General features: G+C 40.1%; 1 protein-coding gene across 1 annotated transcript in view; it reads left to right on the forward strand.

Moving 5' to 3' along the window:
* Positions 1-6853: 6853 nt before the first annotated feature.
* The window catches only part of LOC121463017 (zinc finger protein 120-like), a 28328-nt gene continuing 16287 nt past the window's right edge, over positions 6854-18894 (forward strand). Inside the window, exons 1-2 of the mRNA XM_041675046.1 lie at positions 6854-6903; positions 9697-9827. Coding sequence (XP_041530980.1) covers positions 9789-9827 — 39 coding nt within the window. The 5' untranslated portion in view covers positions 6854-6903; positions 9697-9788. The remainder of the gene's footprint in view (positions 6904-9696; positions 9828-18894) is intronic.

Raw genomic sequence — 18894 nt, forward strand, 5'->3', positions numbered from 1 at the left:
GATATACACAATTTATCAATGTTAAATCGGGACCAGATAAGTAATTTAAGCCGGCTTATTACTGGCAGTGAATTAGAAGCAGTCATTAAAAGTCACCAAACCAAAAACACCTAGGACCAGACGGTTTTACCCCAGAATTAAACCAGAGCTTCCAAAAAAAGTTAACATCAATACTCCACAAATTATTCCAGTGATGATTTCCCTCTTTTTGAGTCAGAAAGAAGTCTAGTTAGACACCTGAGGTAGTTACTGAGTGAGTACCAATTATTACACTTTTATATGTTCTTATCAGGCTGTTAATTGCCCTGATCCATATATGCTCTGGTTGGATAGGCCTGTATATTTGCCTCTCTCCTTTGGGCATTTGTACAGTATCTTCTAACTATCAAAGCTAGACCACAGCAAATGGCTTTCAGGTTAGATTAGGCTCAAATCTTCTAAGTCCTGTGTCTATAGGTATGGTGTCCAACAATATGTGCTCATCGTCAATCACCAAATGGAAAACCACCAACAAGGCTAATAAACTGCATTGCTGTATGAGGCCACTTGTTTGTTTCTTTATCGCCTGGCAGCTCAGCCCCAAATTAACCACACAGAAACCATGTTATTTGCAATACTGTTTAGCCAATAGCTTAAGCGTATTTCTAGCTAACTCATATCTTAAATTAACCCATCTCCATTAATCTGTGTTAGTAAGCCACGTGGCTATGGCTTACTGGATAAAGTTGATCCAGCATCTGTTTCTGGCAGGACTGCAATAGAGTATTTGTTTCTGTTTAGAGCAATTTTGCTTGTAGTTCAGGTTTGCCTCACAGTATGTCATTGAGAATTGCTTTGAACATCTAAACCTGAATCTCCTGCCCTGGGCTAGGAAGACAATCTTGCTACTCCTTCCAGGCTGGGGCTTGACTAGTCAGTGAGAAAGAAAAATAAACAGATAATGAGTGTCCTCCAAGCTCTCAGACCTTTGCTGGGAATCAGTACATGCAGATGGATCTGTGCAATATTTGAGTTCACTGACCAGCTGTAAAGGAGATATAGTCACAGCACAGAAAGAAATGACAAGAAGGAAGGTGAAAGCTTTCCTGCTTTGATGGCAGTTGACATTAACAATGAGTAGTGAAGTAGTCAATCTTAGATGATCAATAGGTATCATGACTGGACACAGAGCAGACAATCAAGAATCTGGGTAAAGAACTGAACTTTTTGTAAAACCAAATTAGTTATAGTTACTCTACATTAACCAATGTAGAAGTTCCAATAAAATGCTGTGGCTCTGCCTAAGAGGATTGTTATTTTCCAGGTTTAAGATGTACTGCCTGAGAGAAAAGGCGTGAGTAGTGTTTGGTGCCCTCTAACACAAATCCCTAGTCTCTGGATCACATGGCCATAAAGTCTGTTCAAACTTTTCAGCATAATTTCTAGGACTATAATTACATCATTTCCACAGTCTCTTTCCTGCCTCCAAGCCCATATGCCATTCATTCCAGGCCTGGTATTGACTGGTCTGTGGGAAGGAAAAAGAGACAGGGGAATGAGTGTGCCAGTACAGCTCAGGATTTTACTGGGGAGTAACAATGCCAAGGTGCTTGGATAAGAGTGGGAATTCATCGTCCACATATTACAAACCGTTATATACAGAAAAGGAGGAGCAGGAATGAGTCTTAAAGTTTTTCAGTTTTGTCTGCTGTTGGGATTCCTAAAGGACAATGAGTAAATCAATTATAGGTAGTCTATAAATGTCCTGAATGACCATTATTTTTGTGCTCCACAGACCAGATTCCTTGACTTGGAGACGGACCTGTCCCCACTGAAATGTTACATCAGTACTCAGGCCAGAGATTGTATTCTATTGACCAAGGACCCCAGAATCATTTACCAGTAGAGAACAGAGCTCCCAGAACACTTTGTCATCTTTGTCCTCTGACAAGGATGTAATTGTTAAGAGTCCCACTGACACTCCTGGCTTTTAGTTAAAAAAGCAACTGGCTACTTGTCTTTGGGGTGTTTTTACCCTAAACTTCCTAGTCGATTTCTAGCTCCAGTTCTTATCTCACCTCCCTCTGAAGAGGTAACCCTAACTACCATTATGGGATTCGGGTGATGACAGATCTGGCTTCTTCCAGGTGAATTTGGGGGTATCAAATAGCCGTATTGGGACACCATTCCAGAGGGCCTGTTGTTAAGTCCAAACTCTCAGATATAGACAAGAAAAGAATTACGCTACTGGTGTCTGGAAAGTTATAAAATGTTCAAAGTCCATAAGACATTCCTGAAGGGCTCACAATAGCCCCCATCTATTAGATGAATACTTTTCGTCTCTAAGCTTTATTTCCAGAGAGATGAATCCAACAATCAGCTTTCACACCCTTTCATAGCTGTTCATTCAGCTAAAAGTCAGCATGGTACCTTTCCTATGATGCTTCTGAATAGGAAGATAAGAGACATTTAGTCATCATTTAATTTTGGGGGGTTAAAGCAATCACGAACCTGCCTTACTTGTCTGTTAGCAGTTGCTCAGGGAACCAAGGTCTGATGTCTCACATCTGGGTAACATCTCTGTGTGAAGAAGAAAATATAATTGAGATTGGTTGTCTCACTAACATCTCCTGCAGACTTACATATATTGCCTGTGGAGCTGGATCCCTTGGGTTCTTATTATTTTTTCCAGATGTTTCTGCTGAGTGCTGAAGACAATGCAGGGGTCCAGAATTCACTTTTCTTTCTGTGTTGTCAAGGCCAAGCAACTAGTCCTCAGGGGTCACGTGGGCTTGAGAGGAAGTTGTCTAACCTTTCTTTTACCAGTTGTCCTTCATTGTGAGGATAAATAAAAGTCTGTGTTTTATGTACTGTAGCTTCCTTTGAAGCCTTGGCTAAATCTTTCCCCACATTGACCCTCCTTTTTTTAAAGACTAATTTGTTGAACAGGGTCTCCATGGCATCTGTGAACAAGATAATCAGGGATCAATGACTTTAATCCCCAGGGTCCTCGTTGAAATCATATGGAAAGGGGAGAAATAGTCTCCCTTTTAGTCTCTTTAACCACATGAGAATAGTATCCAAAAAGTACCCACAAGGTCAATTTTACATCAGTTTGGGACTTTTAGCTACTGTATAATATTGCAATAGCCAGTCATAACTCAATAAAATTTTTATTGACTTACACTGTAGCCAGTCCTTGAAACAATTGACATCTGATCTTGTCAATATTAGGAATATTTCCTAATGCGAGCTCCCTGCCAAATCAATACAAGCCAAATTAAGAAATATCCAGGTTTAATGGGAGTTCTGTGCTCTCGGGTGGCCCCGAGGGGCGCGAACGCGACCCCCTGGAGGAAGAAAGGGAGACCACGTATTCCTCTTTGGGGGGGGGGGATCACTTAAATACCCTGGGGAGTGGTCCTGACCCCAGGGAGAGGTCAGGACCTGGCCTGCTGGGATTTGGAGTCCAGACCAGGCCTGGGGGCTGGGATAGACACCAGGGGCTCGGGCCTATGCTCCCAACTTGACAGTCAATGTTATGGAAATTTTATTCATGAGGCCAGTCCATTATCCAATTTGAAAAGAGCTTTTAGTCTGAGAGGCAGAGTTTCTATTCAGTTGGCTAAGAAAGGGTTAACAAGTCTTGGACTACCTAAAACTGGAGAGAGTGGCCCTGAGGTAATAGGCACAGCCGAGGTTGAGGAAAGCAAGCTGTGCTGGGTGTTTTCATGGTCACTTGTGGTTTGCCTCAGAATTTTTCTTTAATAATTGTGTATGGATTTTGTTTTTTTTTTAATATATGGTAAGAGAAATATTTTCATGTCAACTTTAATACAGTAATAATCTCTAAATATCATCTTTTATGTTTATTAAACAACTTACTCAGACACTCATAATTGCGAAAATTTTCTAGTCTTTTTTTTATTCTGGAGCCATGGAGCAATTATCATCCTCGTATATCTGAGCCCTGCTTTACTAAGGGCATTTCTATGTTTTCATTCTTCTAACATGTTCTTTTACATACTGTTTCCTTTTTCTAATATCATGAGACATGGGAACATTAGCAAATATATTTACGATTTGTTGTGAGAATTTTCTCCCTGGTGGAAGGGTACAAAACAATAAATATCCCATCTCCATAAGTCCCAATGACAATATGAGTACAATTTCACCAATGTCCACTCTGGGGAAACCAATGAGTTTATTGAACTTTTCTTACTGACCATGGTTGAGGAGATGCAGGAGTTTGGATACTGTGGTGGTTCAAATCAGATTGGTCCCAAATTCTCATAGGGAGTGGCACTGTTAGGAAATGTGTCCTTGTGGAGGAAGTGTGTCATAGTCACCTTCAGCTCCCTGCTGATCTGGATGTAGATTTCTCAGCTTCTTCTCTCGCACCATGTCAACCTGTACACTACCGTGCTTCTGACCATTACAAAAATGGACTAAACCCTAAGAAACTGTAAGCCGTCCCCAATGAAAGATTTTTCCTTTCTAAGAGTTTTCATAGCTATGGTGTTTCTTTACAGCAATAGCAACTCTAACTATACTGATAACTATACTGATACTGAAAGGCAGTCACACAGACTGTCTCCACCCAGTATGCACAGGGGCTCTCCCACACCTGCATGTGTGGAGCTCAGCTTCTCTACTCTCCCCTGCCCATGTTCTCTAGCACTGCATTATATTGCTCAGTGGAAAGAGGAGGTAAGCCTGCGGGCACTCAGGGTAAATTCCCACCTTTAAGATGACTTTCTCATAGGTGCAAATGAAGAATCCAGCTCCTCCCAAGTCTTTTCCGGGCTCTGTACTCTAGCTCCTTCCCAAACCCACAAGGTCAACATGTCATTAGGGCTGAATTTCATACAGTTGCCTGGGAAAGAGGCTGTCTACTCAGAAGGAGAGGATACCTTCTATGTTGGAATATCAATAATCAGCAAACCTGGTGGTGGTCACATCCTCTGTGAACAGTCACAGCTGACCATAGGAAGTGCCAGTTGTTTGTCTTAAGATAGTGCTGAGCAGAAATTAAATAAAAGAAAGATGAGTAGAAACTGTGTATAATATAATGTAATAAATTAATATGACTTAGTACAATCTGTTAAACTAATTCTTACAGAAAACACAAGACAGTCTTCTTTTAATACATGGCATCACTAAGTTAACCCATGCTTTTGGTTTTTAACGGGTGTATGTAGGAGATACAAAGAAAAATAAAAACATAAGAAAACATTATCAAATTGATGTTTATAGCACCCAGTACAACAAAAATAAGAAATCCTCTTAAAACTATGATGCTCCAGCATGGTGTAGAACTTTAAGACAATTCTGAAGCCATTTCTGACAACTCTCAGTACTTTTCCCCTCCTCCCCTGGGAACCAAGGACATGATAGTTATGCATGCACATACTGAGATTTTGGGAACTTTCCATCTCCCTGAATAGGGGCAAGATAACCCTTAGGTGTTGACTCAGTTACTGATGCTTTGACTTAGTCCCTGAATAGGGGCAAAGTGACCCTCAGAAGTTTCCCTTTACCTCACCTGATCTGGCAACCACTCTCCAGCCAATTATTGGTAATAGCCTTTTTGAATAAGCCAATAATAATAGTTAAAGAGCAACCCCCCAGACACCTCTTCCTTCTGTGGTTTTTCCCTTTAAAAATAGCCTGTACCAGACATTTAGGGTCTTCTAGCCTCCCAACTGCTGGAAGACCCTGCCATGACAGAATTAATAAAATCCTCATGCTTTTACATCAGCTGTGATGTGGAGATGGTCTCTTGGGGTGACTCCTTCTCCTCGGTGATTGGACACTTAGGGTCGAACAATAGTATACAGAGATCTTTACACAGAAGGTTCTTCCTCTACTCTCCATGGGTTTATATCTAATTAACAGTTTTTACCACAGACCTGTGAACAATAACATATACATAAAGGTAAGCAAACATTTGCATCCTAGCATCCTAATCTTTAACAGGCCTGGTTAGCATACTACTTAACTTTGGGGTATTTCAGAGGCAGACTTTCCTTAGCTAAATTCTACTTGTGTGGCTTACTATCTCCTAAGCACTGGTAAATCCTTTATATCACCAGTTCTATTCTTTTACATCACAGCTTGGTAGTGGGGTGCTACCCAGTATAGAAGATGTCATTTACAATCTCCACAAAATTAACTCCAAATGCTTCTTAAACTTAAACGTCAAATGCAAAGTGCAGACCTTCTAGAAGGTACTTGAGAAAGTAGGTATTTCCGAGTTTGTCAACCTGCCTACACCTTGGGAGCTTTCCCTAAGGGCCTGATGTATTGAGAGTTCCTTCTCTAAAACCAGGAATATGCTTGGAAGAGCTGACAAAGGTCTGGGAACAGGATCTTTGTGGAGGGGTTGCTTCAGATCCTGAGAACGCTACTTTTTTTTATATTTTATTTATTTATTTATTTATTCATTCATTCATTTTTTTGAACACTACTTTTTCTACACATGTGTCTTTGGTAACAGTCCCAACACCAATGTAGACTTTGTTTATAATGTTCTTGAGATACCCTGTTTTCTTCTTGAGCAACATTTTCTAATTAACCTCCTTATGAGAATATTCCTTTTAAAACTGAAACCATCGGTTTACATTAACAAGCGACTTGCTGTTTAATTGGGCATAAATCTCCAGCCAATCTGGGATAGGTCTGTGCTTCTGGTGGAAGCCAGGCCTGGGAACAACTGTGCCATTTCTCTTCAGCTCATTAAGTCTGTCTCCAAGGGAACTCAACCCGTCACTCAGGCTTCTCTAGCCAATCAATACTTCCAGAGGACTGGCCAATCCCGGTTCTTCCGGGAGCGAGGCTTCTAGCTCAGCTTCTACGCTGAGGAAGAAGCGAGTTGTGTTCTGTGACGTGATTCTGTTGCCTAGAGCGTGTAGCTGCACCATGGTGAGTGAGGGGCTTCTGTCCCCAGATGGGGAGGCGTAGCTGGCAATGGTGAGCCAGTGGCCTCTGTCCCCAGAGTGGGTGGAGTGGCCGGCTGAGCCGCGGGAGCTCGTGTGGTGGGTCCTCCCCTGCCCGGGTGGAAGCCAGAAGTCAGACAGTTCAGAATGCTCCTGCCTGGTCAGCGCAACACCCTGAGCCTGGCAGAAGCCTCGGAATACCTTCACTCCTCTGGCTGAGTCTGTGCAGCGCATTGGAAGCGAGACTGCGCTTAGAAATATCCTTGTTTTTGACGTCGTTGTAAAATGCTTGTATTGTATTTCACTGTGAAAATGCTAGCGCCTGTAGTGCTTGTATTGTCTTAATGGAAGGCAGATTTGCCAAACGCAGAGAGCCCTGGCCTCTAATATGTTTCACAAGTTCTTCACTTTTAACATTAACATTTAGGTTTAGGACCCATCTGGAGTTAATTTAGTGGAGCTTGTAAATTGTATCTTCTGTGTAGAGGAGCATTCCCCTGCCAAACTGTGATGTGGAAGAGTAGAATTGTTGATAATAGATTTGATGCTATAAGGACTTAGCAATTCTTAGAAGACATTAAGTCACACAAAGTAGAATTTAGCTAAGGAAGGGCTACCTCCAAATACCCCAAAGACAAGTATATGCTAACTATGCATGCCTGTTAGAGATTAGTATGTTAAAATGTAAATATTCACCAGGATTAACCAGCCATCAAGCTTCCTTTCCATAAGAAAGGAGACAACCCTGCTTTACAACCAACCACAGACCCACTCCTAAATCCCCTCACCATCAAAGAACAGGCTCTAACGAGCTGCTCAAGGGGCCATGACAGAGTCACCACCAACAATAAGTCCATCTGTGACATACAGGTGTAGAAATTCTGAAACAGCTGCATCTCCAGGCTTTTTGAAAAATGGTTCTGAGTCAAGGTCTCTGATGTTGACTGAGGTGAACTTGAACCCTGTCTGTAGTGCAACAGGGCATTGCTCTTGCTAGCCTCCTGACTAACCGCCCTCATTTCTTGGATTATAGGTCTGTAACAACACGGAGTTCTAAAATGATCAGTTACAGTCACGTGGGGGTTGTGCATTCCAGTAACAGGCAAAGGGTTTGTGTGTCGAGCATGGCTTCTCCCTTCAGACCAGAAGAGGAGGAACAGTGTACCTAGTGCACTGCAGGGGAAACAGACTAGACAATAGCTAGACCTGAGCCTGAAGGCTAAGGCTGCAGGCGTTGGTCTCCACCATGAAGAGGGACCTGATTGGACAGTGTGAATGACTTTGTGTGTAATTTCCCAGCATGTATTAATTCCTTCATGTGATTGATTGAAGACAGACAGGATGGGTGGGTGTACAATTTAGGAAGGGAAGCTTGAAATTCGGAGTATTTAGTTTCCAGTTAGGGAACCCTGCTATGTAGGTATGTGTATCCTGGTTGACACATCTAAGCCTGCTGAGAGGTTTGAGGGAAAGGATATTGGATGTAAATCTGTGTCCGTTCACAGACCTCAGCAGCTAACATGTCACACAGGACGGAGTCAAACAATATCTTATTAACGGCATTCTCTCTACCAAGGAATTTCAAAGTCAGCATCCTTTCAGTGCCCAGTCAGTGTCCTTTCAATTTTTTTTTTATAATTTTTAAAAATTCATGATTGGTATGATTTTTAAAATTTTATTTTCTTTAAATGCATTACTGCTCTGAACTCTATTTGTTTCTATTTTCCAATGTTTCCCAGTCATTAATAATTTCATTCCATTATTTTCATGGGTGCTATTTACTTATTTATTTGCATCAGTTTAGAGTAGTGATACTCAACCTAATCTGTCAGGGTTCCCTTTAGCGGGATCAAAGGACTCTATCACAGGAATGGCCTAAAACCATCAGAATACACAGATATTTATATTACATTCATAACAGTAGCAAATTAGTTATCAAGTTAGCAGTGAAAATAACTTTATAGTTGGAGGTTCATCACAACATGAGGAACTGTGTTAAAGGGTTACAGCATTAGGAAGGTTGAGAACCTTTGGTTTAGATCAGTGTCTCCTGTAGCTCAAGCTTACCTCACACTATGTAATTGAGAATTGATTTGAACATTTAATCCTGCCTCTGTTGCCCAGAGATGGGAAGACAGTCCTGCTGCTACTCCTTCTGGGCTGGGATCAACAGGTCTGTGAGAAGGAAAAACAGACCAGTGAATGAGTGTCGTCTAGTCTGTCTGGTTTTATTGGGAAAAGAATTGAGCTCACTGATCAACTACACAGCAGGTGTAGTCACAGCACAGAAAGGGATGGGCAAGAAGGAGGGTGAAAGCTTTCCTGCTTTGACAGTGGTTGACATTAGCTTGAGTAGTAAGGTAATCAATCAAGTTTAGATGATTGGTAAATTTACTGACTGGCCATTTGTCAGTTTCACCTTGTCAGATTGACCTGGCAATCAAGAATGTGGATAAAGAACTGAACTTTCCTGAAACCAAATCACTATGGTTACACTAGTAGAACCAAAATAAAAGAACTGGGTGAATGGTGTCTCCTTGCCTAACATGGCTGTTTTAAAGGGTTACGATGCACACCCTGAGAACAATGCCGTGAGCAGTACTTGGTGTGCTCTAATACAAATTTCTAGCCTCTGAAGCACGTGCCTATAAAGCCTCTTTCAACTTTTTAACATATTTTTTTGGCATTATAATTCATCATTTATACCATTTCTTTCCTACAAGCCCTCCCATAGGCACTTCATTGTTTTCTAATCCATGGCTTCTTTTTGTTTAACAAGAGTTACGGTTTGAATGTGACCTGTGTTTGGCTGCAGCACTTCCCAGCTGTGAAGCAAAGAGTTGGCTGCACTGGACATTGAGTTGTAATGGAATGTGCACACAAAGGATCCTGTGCCTTGGAAGAGGAACAGTAAGTGATATAGGAAAATGAAAGATTCTACTGAACTACAAATTTCCTGACCCTTGGGTAGAAGGGCAGACCTGGGAAGGCCTGACTGTCTGAATCATTTCATCTCTGCTCATCCAGTAGTGGAACTGCTACCATCCTGAGGCCCAGCAAGGCGGCCCTAGCTAATCAGGGACTCTGGGAAGGCTTAGCAATCAGGAGCGATAATGGGAGGTAGCTTACTGGTTCTTTCCAGGAATCCCCTCTGATTCTGTTTTAGGGAGCTGTGAGGAAGACCACAGCTATGCCAGACCAGGAAGAGCAGTTTGGCTGAGCTATCCGAGTCCAAACTGCTGGACTGGGGTGGACAGTGAGTCAGACTGTGGTTCTATTGCTCCTTGTGGTGACCTTGATAGTGGCCTCTGTGCCACTCCAGTGTGAATTCCTTGGGGATGGGGAGGCTCTGCTTGTAATATCAACGTCCAGTGTGTGCGCCCCGGCATTGCTTTTGTTGTATAGAAGGAAGACAGATTGGAAAACCGAAGACTTGTTTTCTAGATGTTCTGAATGTTTTCATTCCACTTTAAGGTTTGTCTTATAAATGTTACAGATAGTTTAGAAAAAGGGGATGATTAGAGTATTTTACCATTCTGCTCCTGTCAGCCACCATGGTGTGAGTCTGTGAAGTTCAGTTCCATGGGGTAAATGGAGGTTCTGAGCTGCAGAAGTATCGCAAGTTTGCGTGGCCTTGGACTGTTGCATAGGGCAGATGTCATGTCTTGTGCCATAATTATGTGGCAGGAAGCAGATGTTAAATTGTTCTCCTACATTATTTTGTGATTGGGCATCATTGGGGCTGGGTTTTCCTGAAACCATAGGGAGGCTGAAGGGTTGCAGAGCCATAGGAGGATCCACAGGAGATCACCTCCATTTGGAAAGAAAGCTCCGGAGCATGGGGCTAAAATATCAGTAGCATCAAAAATGAACAGTTTATGGGTCACCTTGAATTAATTTTGTGGGAGTTGTGAAGTCTGTGATTATTTAATTTCTATTAATATAGAATCTTAGGCAGTTGGTTAACATTGGTCAGGGTCACAGTTTCCTGGCTGAATTTCCTTTGGTCTTTTACTTAAAATTTGACTATATTTTCATGCATTTGTTCATGGTTTTTTTTTATATTCCCCTTATTTTTTCACAAATATTATATACATTCTTTATTACTATAGCTTTTTTTGGTAAACATAGAAATCACACTGTGTGTCCTCTTTTTTTCATAATCCCATTGAGCATTCTAAGGGTTTCTATTTTTTATGTAGCTTTGGAATCAGCTTTCCTGGTATAAATTGTTGGGCATTGTGTTTCGATTGTATTCAGTTTATGGTGCAAATTTACTATATACAACTTCTTAATATTGGTGTGTTATGTTATCAAGGATCATTTATTTACTTTATTTATTTAGGTTTTGTTGTTGTTAATCTGTGAAAGACTTTAGTGTTTTGAATAAAAAGGACTATAATTCTTGGCTGGTGTCTTAGCATATATTCTTCTTGGGAGTGATATGAGTTTAGATCCAAGCTCCCCAGTTGGGAGGCTCATAGCCACCTGCTAGTCCAGGTTTAGGGCATCTGATACCATCTTTTTGGGTTTGTCACCTGTATACTCATGGAAGATATTCTCTTGAACACACAAACATACACAAAAGGAATAGAGATAAACTGGGCCCTGCTGGTGCACACCTTTAATCCCAGTACTTTGGAATCAGAGGCAGGCAGAGATCTCTGTGAGTTTGAGGCCAGCCTGGTCTACAGAGTGAGTTCCAGGACAGGCTCCAAAGCTATACAGAGAAACCCTGCCTACGAAAACAAAAACAAAACAAAACCACACACACCTACACAGAGAAACCCTGCCTATGAAAACAAAAACAGAACAAAAACACACACAAGAGTTAGATTTGTTTTCAAATGATCTCATGATTTATAAAGCAATCAGAGCAAAAAAAAAAAAAAAAGTTGCCCTCGTGGTATAATACATATCATACAGGGTATCATACGTGGTATCCTTGAAAGACTGTGCATTGGTGTAGAAAGTCTTCCTTTCCTCATTCTAATGCCGTTTACATCCAGTCATCAATCACAGGAACAGAAGTTTTCTAAGAGATCCTAACTTACGTGAGCAAGGAGGTAGCTATGCATAGTTAGTGTTGCAAACGTTATATTTATTATGCTGATGGTCATCACACAAGGTTTACCCTATAAATTCCTAACTACAGCCCTGAGCCTATCTTTTTAAGGCTGCTTGCCTGTGTGACATCTTAGCTGAAGGTCAGGTCCAGTTTCTAACAGAAGTCTCCAATCCAAGGGTCAGGATCCTGGGGGAGTTCTCCAGCTGCTGGGCAGAAGAAGGTGATGTCTCTCTAGATGTGGAGGGCAGAGCATTGCTCTTATCATCTACTTATATCCTGTCTAGTGGGTGTCACTCGGTTCTAGGACTGTGTCTGCTTATCTGGACTGGGTGACGTCACTGGGTTCTGGTCATCAGGTGCAGCATTGCGTGTAGTGGGGTTTATGAAAAAATTATTTTTGCATGTCTTAAATGCTATTGCATTCCATTTCCTGGTCCTTGAAATACACAATAAATATTCCCATTTCAAACAGACAAATCAAGGCAGGAAAAATAAATTTCAAGCACTAAAATACACAAGTATTAAGCAGAATGATTAAAATAATATAAATCACAGGATATTGCTGTGATCCCTCTGGCAATATGATTGTTCCCAAGTTTATATTTTCTCCAGGTTTGGTATACACCAAGTTGAAAACACATTCATTAATAAAAGGAAATGCAGTCATTTTCAAAGAAAAATATTGGACAGAGGGATATTAGGGTTTGAGCTGTAGGACTCAGAGCTAGGCAAATCATAGTAGAACATCATCTTAACTCTTCAGTGTCAAGTAGGAACATGTGGCTCATGGCTTTGGACCAGGTATTTGTTCTTTTTTAAGGAAAAGAGCAACTAGGAATCCAGTAAACTTCATAATTAGCTTACAATGTTGTTTCTCAATTTTTTTCTATGTTGATTATTATGAGAAAGCAAATGATGATTACAGAGCATCAGGAAGTCTAGTGAGTCTCTATAGATATCAATCTTTGGTCTATTGATGTGGGATTCCCCTCTGTATGCTATGAGTATATTTTGTTACCATTGATTATTAAAGAAGCTGTTTAGGCCAATGGCTTAGTAGAGTAAATCCAGGTGAGAAATCTGAACAGATACATAGAGAGAAAGTAGATGAAGTCAAGGAGGTACCATGTAGCTGCCAAAGGGGAGAGATGCCCGCCAAAATCTTAAGGGTAACCACAGCCTCGTGGTGACACACAGATGAATAGAAATGGGTTAATTTAAGATGTAAGAGTTAGCTAAAATTATACGTAAGGTATTGGCTAAACAGTGTTGTAATTAATATAGTTTCTGTATGATTATTTATTCAGCCAGGAATGAATGAGCAGCCTCCTACTATAATACATGACCAATGTTTATACATTCCCTTTTTTGGCAAAATGACGATGGTATAATAAGGCAGACCCAAGAATCTGAAATACAATATTCTTAGCCTGGGTTGTCAGCATGGAGATGAAACATTTCCTAAAGAAGTTTCTTTAATCACAGTTTTCACAGATGTGTCTGCCAGAATCATTCATAGCTAGTTTGTAAATTCTGGGAAAAAGAAAGAAAAGGAAAGAAATACTTGTTTGATGTTTGAAAATATTTTTTCTTTGGTGTAATTTCTGTAAATGGATCAAGCCCTTTGCCTAATACATATTTTGTGTTAGTTTTTACTTCATTTGTGGGTTTTTTCACAGTTGGATAACTGTGCAGTTAAATGACTTCATTTCTTAGTTTTCTTTAAGACTTGTTTTTTTATTTTGTTTTTATTGATCTATATATCATTTTCTCAAACTCTCCTCCCTTTTATACCTTCCTCTCCTCTCTCCTTTACCCTCTCCCATGATCCCCATGCTCCCAATTTACTCAGGAGTTCATGTCTTTTTCTACTTCCCATGTAGATTAGATTCATGTATGTCCCTCTTTGGGATCTCTTTGTTGTCTAGGTTATCTGGGGTTCTTAATTGTTGGCTAGTTTTTCTTTGCTTTATGTCTAAAAGCCACCTATAAGTGAATACATTCTGTATTCATCTTTCTGGGTCTGGCTTACCTTGCTCTTGTTTTCTAGATCCATCCATTTGACATTTAAGATGTCATTATTATTATTTCTGTTTAGTACTCCATTGTATAAATGTAGCACATTTTCTTTATCCATTCTTCAGTTGAAGGACATTTAGATTGTTTCTAGGTTCTGGCTATTCAAATAATGCTGCTATGAACATAGTTGAGCATATATCCTTATGGTATGATTGAACATCCTTTGAGTATGTAGCCAAAAGTGGGTCTTGAGGTATGTTTTTCCTAATTTTCTGAGAAATCTCCATACTCATAATCAAAGGGGCTGTACCAGTTTGCACTCCCATCAGCAAGGCAGGAGTGTTCCCTTTTCCCCACAACCTCTCCAGCATGAGCTGTCATCAGTGTTTTTGATCTTGGCCATTCTTACAGGTGTAAGATGAAATCTCAGAGTTGTTTTGATTTGCATTTCTCTTATGACTAAGGATGCTGAGTATTTCCTTAAGTATCGATCAGTCATTTTAGATTCCTCTGTTGAGAGTTCTCTCTTTAGGTCTGTACCCCATTTTTTTATTGGATTATTTGTTCTTTTGATGACCAATTTCTTGAGTTCTTTGTATATTTTGGAGACCAGCCCTCTGTGTGTTGTGGGGTTAGTGAAGATCTTTTCCCATTCTGTAGGCTGTCGTTTGGTCTTGTTGATCGTATCCTTTGCTATACAGAGCTTTTCAGTTTCAGGAGGTCCCATTTAATAATTGTTTCAGTGTCTGTGCTACTGGGGTTATATTTAGGAAGTGGTCTCCTGTGCCAATGCGTTCAAGAGTACTTCCCACTTTCTCTTCTTTGAGGTTCATTGTGGTTGGTTTTATGTTGAGGTCTTTGATTTATTTGGACTTGAGTTTTCTGATTGGCGATGGGTATGGATCTATTTTCATTCTTGTACATGTTGATATCCAGTTATGCCAGCACTATTTGTTGAATATGCCTTCTTTTTTTTCCGTTTTATATTTTTACTTCTTTTTCAAAAGTCAGGTGTTCATAGGTGCGTGGATTGATTTCTCAGTGTTTGATTCAATTCTATTGGCCCACCTGTCTGTTTTTATGCCAATCCATGCTGTAGTTCTATAGTGGAGTTTGAAGTCTGGTACTGTGGTGCCTCTAGAAGTTCCTGTACAGGATTGTTTTGGCTATCCTGGGATTTTTGTTTTTCCATATGAAGTTGGGTATTGTTCTTTCAAGGTCTGTGAAGAATTTTTCTGGGATTTTGATAGTGCGCATTGCGTTGAGTCTGTAGATTGCTTTTGGTAAGATTGCCATTTTTACTATGCCAACCTACCCAAGAGCATGGGAGATCTTTTCATTTTTCTGGTGTCTTCTTCAATTTCTTTCTTCAAAGATTTATAGTTGTTGTAATACAAGTCTTCCATTTGTGGCTTAAAATTAGAATTCGACAGCAACACTAAGTTCAGAAAGCCCCAAAACACGTGGAAATTAAACAGTACTACCCAAGTCACCAATGGTTTAAGGAGGAAATAAAGAACTTAAAGACTTCCTAAAATTCATTGAAAATGACCACACAACATACCTACATTTATGGAACACAGTTTTAAGAGGAAAGTTCATAGCACTAAATGCTTACATAATGGAGCTGGAAAAATCCCATACTAGTGAGTTAACAGAACACCTGAGAACTCTAGAACATAAAGATGGAAATTCACCCAGGAGGATTAGACAGCAGGAAATAATCAAATTAATCAACAAAATAGAAACAAAACAATACAAAGACTCAATGAGATGAAGAGTTGTTTCTTCAAGAAAATCAACAAAATAGACAGTCCTTTATCCAACTAACCAAAAGTCAGAGAAAGAATATCCAAATTAACAAAATCAGAAACAAAAAGGGACATACCAACAGACATGGAGGAAATCCAGAGAATCATCAGGGCATACTTTGAAAATCTGTACTCCACAAAATTGGAAAACTTAAAGGAAATGAACAAATTTCTGGATAAATATTACTTACCAAAATTAAGTCAAAACCAGATTAGCAAATTAAATAGACCTATAATCGCTAAAGAAATAGAAACAGTAATCAACTGTCTCCCAACCAAAAAAAGCCCAGGACCAGATGGTTTCAGCACAGAATTCTATATGATTTTCAAAGAAAAACAAATAACCAATACTCCTCAAATTGTTCCACACAATAGAAACAGAAGGAACATTGTCAAACTTTTTATGAGGCTACAATTACCCTGATACTCAAAACCCACAAAGACATTGCTAAGAAAGGGAATTGTTGTAGGGAGCTGTGGGCCTCTTCCCACAGCCCGGCTCCTGGCCGCTTGGCTAGCTTATACCCCGAAATAACAACACACAAATTGTATTCTTTTAAACACTGCCTGGCCCATTAGTTTCAGCCTCTTAACCCATTTCTAATAATCTATGTAGCACCACAAGGTGCGCTTACCAGGAAAGATTCGGCATGTCTGACCTGGTGGCTGGCTGCATCGCATCTGCCTGGGAGAGGGGAGCATGGCGTCTGAGCTCACTTCCTCTTCCTCCCAGCATTCTGTTCTGTTTACTCCACCCACCTATTTTTTTAACCTATCAGGGCCAAGCAGTTTCTTTATTTTTTAACCAATGACCTTCCTCCATCAGGGAATTACAAACCAGTCTCACTCATGAACATAGATATAAAATTAGTCACTAAATTACTGGCAAACTGAGTCCAAGAACACAGAAAAAATCATCTACCATTACCAAGTTGGCTTCATCCCAGAAATGCAGGTATCTTTGAACATAGAAAAGTTTGTCAATGTAATCCACTATATAAACAAGTGAACAAACAAAAACACACACTCTTCTCATTAGATACTGAAAAAGCCTTTGACAAAATACAGCACCCCTTCATAATAAAGGTCTTGGACAGAGCAGGGTTACAAGGAACATACCTAAACATAGTAAAGGCAATATATAGAAAGCCAACAGCCAACATCCCACTGAAATCAGGTACAAGGCAAGGTTATCTACTCTCTCCGTATCTGTTCAATATAGTATTTGAGGTTCTAGCTAGAGCAATAAGACAAGAAAAGGTGATCAAGCGGATATAAATTGGAAAAGAAGCAGTCAAACGTTCACGTAAGTGACCCCAATAATTCTACCAAGGAACTCCTACAACTTGTAAACACCTTCAATAATGTAGCAGGATACAGAAATATCTCAAAAAAGAATCAGTAGCCATCCTTTAGACAGTTGATAAACAGGCTGAGAAAGAAATCAGAGAAACATTACCCTTCACAATAGCCACAAATAGCATTAAATATTTTGGCGTAACTCTAACTGAACATTTCTTTGTTTTCAGAGTTTTTTATCTTTGTATCCTGTCTTTGAATGAAGACTGAAGTTTTCCTTGTAGACAGTAATGAGAGGGCATGTAAAGGACTGTCTCTCTTCTTGTCACAAAGCCTAAAGATGTTTTAGTTAAATTATATTTGCAATGCTTCTAAATTTTTAATTAGTGAATTAATCGATATATTTGAACTAGTTTTGCTGAGAAGCTTTTGTGGAATTCATCTAGTCTGGTCTCTCACATTTGGGGTAGTCTAGCTGCCTTCCAAGGATTCTGGGATTCTAGGTTGTGTCCGGTAAAATATCATCTATCTTCACATTACTTTCCCCCTTGCATATGTCTACATTAATGATTGTGATTGCAGCAAATGTGAAACGTGCTATCAAATGTAGTTCTTGCTTACAGGTGGAGAATAATTAGAATCGATGTTTCTTACTCTTAGTTGAAAATTAGGATTCTTGAGTTCAGATTACTTAAATGCAGTATACATTTTGAGTCCTATGTAAGTATTGAGACATTACGTTTTTTATGTTAAGTGAGGCTATTATTAATTTTCTACAATTTCTTCCTAGTAACAATGTACTAGGAAGGTCCAGATAAATTTAAGTTAAGGAATAAAGTTCTTCTGCTGTACCATACTGTTTTTTAAGTCTCTGATAACAGGTTGTGCTCCTTGAAGGGAAACTCTGTGCCTCACATTGTCACTGCCCTAGACCTGCTTAGCTTGCTTAGCTTTTAGAATCAGCTTGGTGTTTGCTCTGAATGTAGGGGCTATGGGTTACTCATGAGTGGAACAAGAGACTGAGCAAACCCAGAATCTAAGAGTGTTATTGCTTGTAATTCAGTTGAGTAAAACTATGTATACAGTCCTGGTGATTATTTAATTTTTTATAATTTTATTTTATTTTTTAAAACAGAAAACAATCTTTTTTATTTTGCATACTAATCTCAGTTCTCACTCCCTCCCCTCCTCCCATTCCTTCCACCGACACCCATACCACTCCCCATCCACTCCTCAGAGAGGGTAAGGCATATTGCTTTGTGGATGGTCCAAGACCCTCCCTACTAATATCTAGGCTGAGCAAGGTATCCATCCAAGCAGAATAGGTTCCCAAAAAGGCAGTACAAGCAGTAGGGATAAATCCTGTGGCCCCATTGTCTGCCCCAGCCATAGGACAGTCAACCATATGCAGAGGGACTAGTTTGGACCTATACTGGTTCCTTCTCTGTGTGACCGGAATTGGTGAGCTCCCATTAGCTCAAGGTAAACTGTCTCAGTGGGTGTCACCTTCATGGTCTTGACCTCTTGCTCATTCTCACCCTTCCCATTCTTCATCTGGACTTTGGGAGCTCAGCCCAGTGCTCTTCCGGGGATCTCTGCTTCTGGATGCAGTTGCTGGATGAAGTTTCTAGGCTGATTTTAAGGTATTCATCAGTCTGACTACAAGGCAAAGCCAGTTTTGGGTCCCCTCTCCTCTACTGTTTAGGGTCATCCTTGTGGATTCCTGGGATTTTCTCTACTGCCAAGTTTCTTGCTAGCCCTATAATGGCTTCCTCAATCA

Source organism: Microtus oregoni, unplaced genomic scaffold (assembly GCF_018167655.1).
Source record: "Microtus oregoni isolate MIOR12 unplaced genomic scaffold, Mior012 000025F_ref0000491, whole genome shotgun sequence".
Classification (NCBI taxonomy): domain Eukaryota; kingdom Metazoa; phylum Chordata; class Mammalia; order Rodentia; family Cricetidae; genus Microtus; species Microtus oregoni.